The following is a 3,106-nucleotide window of genomic DNA, read 5'->3' as shown; positions in this document are numbered from 1 at the left end:
GGGGGGCTCTGGGGGAGATGACTGGCAGTGTCCCCATGTCCCTGACGCCGTGTCCCGGGTGCAGTCCCAGAGCTGGCAGCCCGGGGTGTCATCCAGCAGGTTTTCCCGCTGCACGAGCAGAGGATCCTGAAGCGGCTGATGAAGTCCTGGGTGCAGGCGGTGTGTGAGGCCCAGCCCCTCGGTGAGACATCGAGGGGTGGCACGGGCAGGGGGGTCTGGGGGTCCCAGCCCCACTCACACCCCCCTGGTGTTCTTCCCCCCACCCCCTCAGATGACATCTGTGACTATTTTGGGGTGAAAATCGCCATGTACTTCGCCTGGCTGGGCTTCTACACCTCGGCCATGGTGTATCCTGCCGTCTTCGGCTCCATCCTCTACACCTTCACCGAGAGTGACCAGGTGAGGGGGACCAGGAAATGGGGTCGGTTCCTGTGGGTCACGGCAGAGTTTTCACCCTTTCTCAGGGGTTTTGAGCCCCTCCCTGTGGGTTTCCATCCCTCCTCACTCCAGATTTTCCCTACAGTCCTTCAGTCCTGGCCTGGCTGCTGAGCTGGGGGGGCTCCCAAGCCCCTGGGGGTGGGCAGGGCTGGGTTTGGGGAGGGTGCCGGGGATGGGAGGGGACCAACCCCGGTGCAGTTGGTTCCCTCCATCCCTCAGACCAGCCAGGACATCTCCTGCGTGGTCTTTGCCATCTTCAACGTCATCTGGGCCACCCTGTTCCTGGAGGAGTGGAAGCGCCGGGGGGCTGAGTTCGCCTACAAGTGGGGGACCCTGGACACCCCCCCCGAGTCCATCGAGGAACCTCGGCCCCAGTTCAGGGTGAGGGAATGGGGGTCCCTCGCTTGGGGGTGTTCCCAGGGCTCCCACCAGCACCAGGGTCCCAGAGGGGAGAGGGGTCACAGCTCGCTGTGTCCCCGTGCCCCCCACTCAGGGTGTTAAGAGGATCAGCCCCGTGACCAGTGCTGAGGAGTTTTATTACCCGCCCTGGAAGCGGCTCCTGTTCCAGTGCCTGGTCAGCCTGCCCGTCTGCCTCGCCTGCCTCACCATCGTCTTCCTCCTCATGCTCGGCTGCTTCCAGCTCCAGGTGGGTCCTTGTCCCCCCCCTGCCGGGCTGCCACCTGCTCCGTGGTGACCCTGTCCCCCTCCCTGTCCTCACTGCGTGTCCCTGCTCCTAAACCTGCCCCTGCCCCTCATCCTGCCCCAATCCTGCCCCTGCCCCTGTCCCATCCCTGTCCCCATTCCCACAGGAGCTGGTGCTGAGCATCCAGGAGCTGCCCCGGATCATCCGTTTCCTGCCCAAGATCATCCTGGCTGTCATTGTCACCGCCTGTGACGAGCTGTACAAGAAGGTGGCCTACTGGCTCAATGACATGGGTGCGTGGGGGGGGCTGGAGGGGGCTCCAGGCAGGGCTGGGAGCTGAGACCACCCCCCTGAATGCCCCCTGAACCCCTCCCCCTTTGTGCTTTGCAGAGAACTACCGGCTGCAGAGCGCCTACGAGAAACACCTCATCATCAAAATCGTCCTGGTGAGGGGGACACTGGGGGGCATGGGGGGCTGGGGGGGTCCCAGCAGCCTTTGGTGGGGGACAGAGGGGACTGGGGGAGTCTGGAGGGGTCCCAAGAAACCTCAGGGGGAAGGGGGTGGGGACAGAGGGGACTGGAAGGGTTCTGGTAGCCCTGAGGGACACAGAGGGGACTGAGGGGTGCCGGTGCCCTCCCCACGCTCACTCCCCTCCCTTCTCCTGCAGTTTCAGTTTGTAAATTCCTACCTGAGTCTTTTCTACATCGGTTTCTACCTCAAAGACATGGAACGGCTGAAGGAGGTGAGGGGCCGTGCCCGGGGCCGGCCCGAGCCCCCCCGGCACCGCCCGGATGGACAGACGGATGTCCTCGACCCTGGCCCCCTGGCACCATCCCTCTGTGCCCTCTCGGGCTGTCCCCCCCACCCTGTGCTCCCACCAGGGTCCCCGTGGCTGCTCCACCCCCGGGGGTCCCCAGTCCCGCTCACGGCCTCTCTCTGTCTGTGTCTGTCTGTTCTTCTGTCCCTTCCACAGCTCCTGCTCATCTTCTCTCTCTCCCAAAGCCTCGTGCGGCAGCTCAAAGAGGCTCTTCTCCCCTTCATCCTCCTCCACCTCCACCTCTCTCTCATCTTCCTTAAGGGCCTCCTGAGCTTTTGCTGGAGACTGGGAGTATCCAAAGTAGGAGCGGGGAGGGAGGGGCTGGGCATCCCCCTTGCACCCCACCCCGGGAGGGACACGAGTGTCCCCACCCCTGGCTGTGCTCCAGCTGGTGGTGGCACTGCTGAGGTCCCATCCCATCAGTTGTCACCAACGGGGGAGGTCACAGGAGAGGGGACACCAGGTTTCAGGTGTCCTGCTCTGGCAGCACAGGGAGGAGCAGGGACCCCATGGGACGAGCAGGGACCCTGCAGAGACAACAGAGAGGAGCAGGGACCTTGTGGGGACAACAGGGAGGAGCAGGAACCCTGTGGGGACAACAGGGAGGAGCAGGGACCCCACAGGAGGAGCAGGGATGCTGAGGGGACGACAGGGACCCCAGAGGAGCAGGGACCCTGCAGGGATGGGGAGGACAGACAGGAGCCCTCGGGGAGGGGCAGGTGATGCCCCCCACTGTCCCCGTGTGACAGCCGTGTCCCCAACAGATGCTGGCCACGCTGCTGATCACGCGGCAGTTCCTGCAGAACGTGCGGGAGGTGTCCCAGCCCCACCTGTACCAGCGGCTGCGACGGGGGGACCTGAACCTGCGCGGCCTGCGGCAGCTGGCACACACCCTGCTCTGCCTGCTCGCCCCCCGCCGCCACCCCCAGCGCCCCCCGGACGGGCCCCGCGGGGAGAAGAAGTGTCTGAACGGCGGCTGCGGCGTGCCCGAGGAGGAGGAGGAGGAGGAGGAGCGGCGGGAGTCGGACTCGGAGGAGGAGAGCTCGCTGGACTGCGGGCTGAAGCTGAAGAAGGTGAGCTTCGTGGAGCGGGCCGAGCGGCGCGGGGAGCCCGGCGGAGGCGGCGGTGGAGGCGCCGAGGACGAGCCTTTCCTCGAGGAGGGCAGTCCCACCATGGTGGAGAAGGGCATGGACCCCGCCGCAGTCTT

The 3,106-nt window shown here is 65.6% G+C and overlaps 1 protein-coding gene across 1 annotated transcript in view; it reads left to right on the top strand.

The window, feature by feature from the left end:
• Positions 1-3,098, top strand: part of ANO8 (anoctamin 8) — a gene marked incomplete at its 3' end in the record, with an annotated part of 8,671 nt that extends 5,573 nt beyond the window's left edge. The window contains exons 3-11 of the mRNA XM_027910486.1: positions 65-181; positions 272-399; positions 658-819; positions 932-1,084; positions 1,248-1,374; positions 1,472-1,527; positions 1,750-1,824; positions 2,056-2,199; positions 2,664-3,098. Of these exons, the coding sequence (XP_027766287.1) occupies positions 65-181; positions 272-399; positions 658-819; positions 932-1,084; positions 1,248-1,374; positions 1,472-1,527; positions 1,750-1,824; positions 2,056-2,199; positions 2,664-3,098 (1,397 nt within the window). The remainder of the gene's footprint in view (positions 1-64; positions 182-271; positions 400-657; positions 820-931; positions 1,085-1,247; positions 1,375-1,471; positions 1,528-1,749; positions 1,825-2,055; positions 2,200-2,663) is intronic.
• Positions 3,099-3,106: the final 8 nt, after the last annotated feature.

Source organism: Empidonax traillii, unplaced genomic scaffold (genome assembly GCF_003031625.1).
Source record: "Empidonax traillii isolate 1590-97213 ecotype Southwest subspecies unplaced genomic scaffold, ASM303162v1 scaffold3592:size21717, whole genome shotgun sequence".
In the NCBI taxonomy this organism is placed as follows: Eukaryota; Metazoa; Chordata; class Aves; order Passeriformes; family Tyrannidae; genus Empidonax; species Empidonax traillii.
Note: the sequence above shows the minus strand (reverse complement) of the source record. Positions and strands in the feature narration are given on the sequence as shown.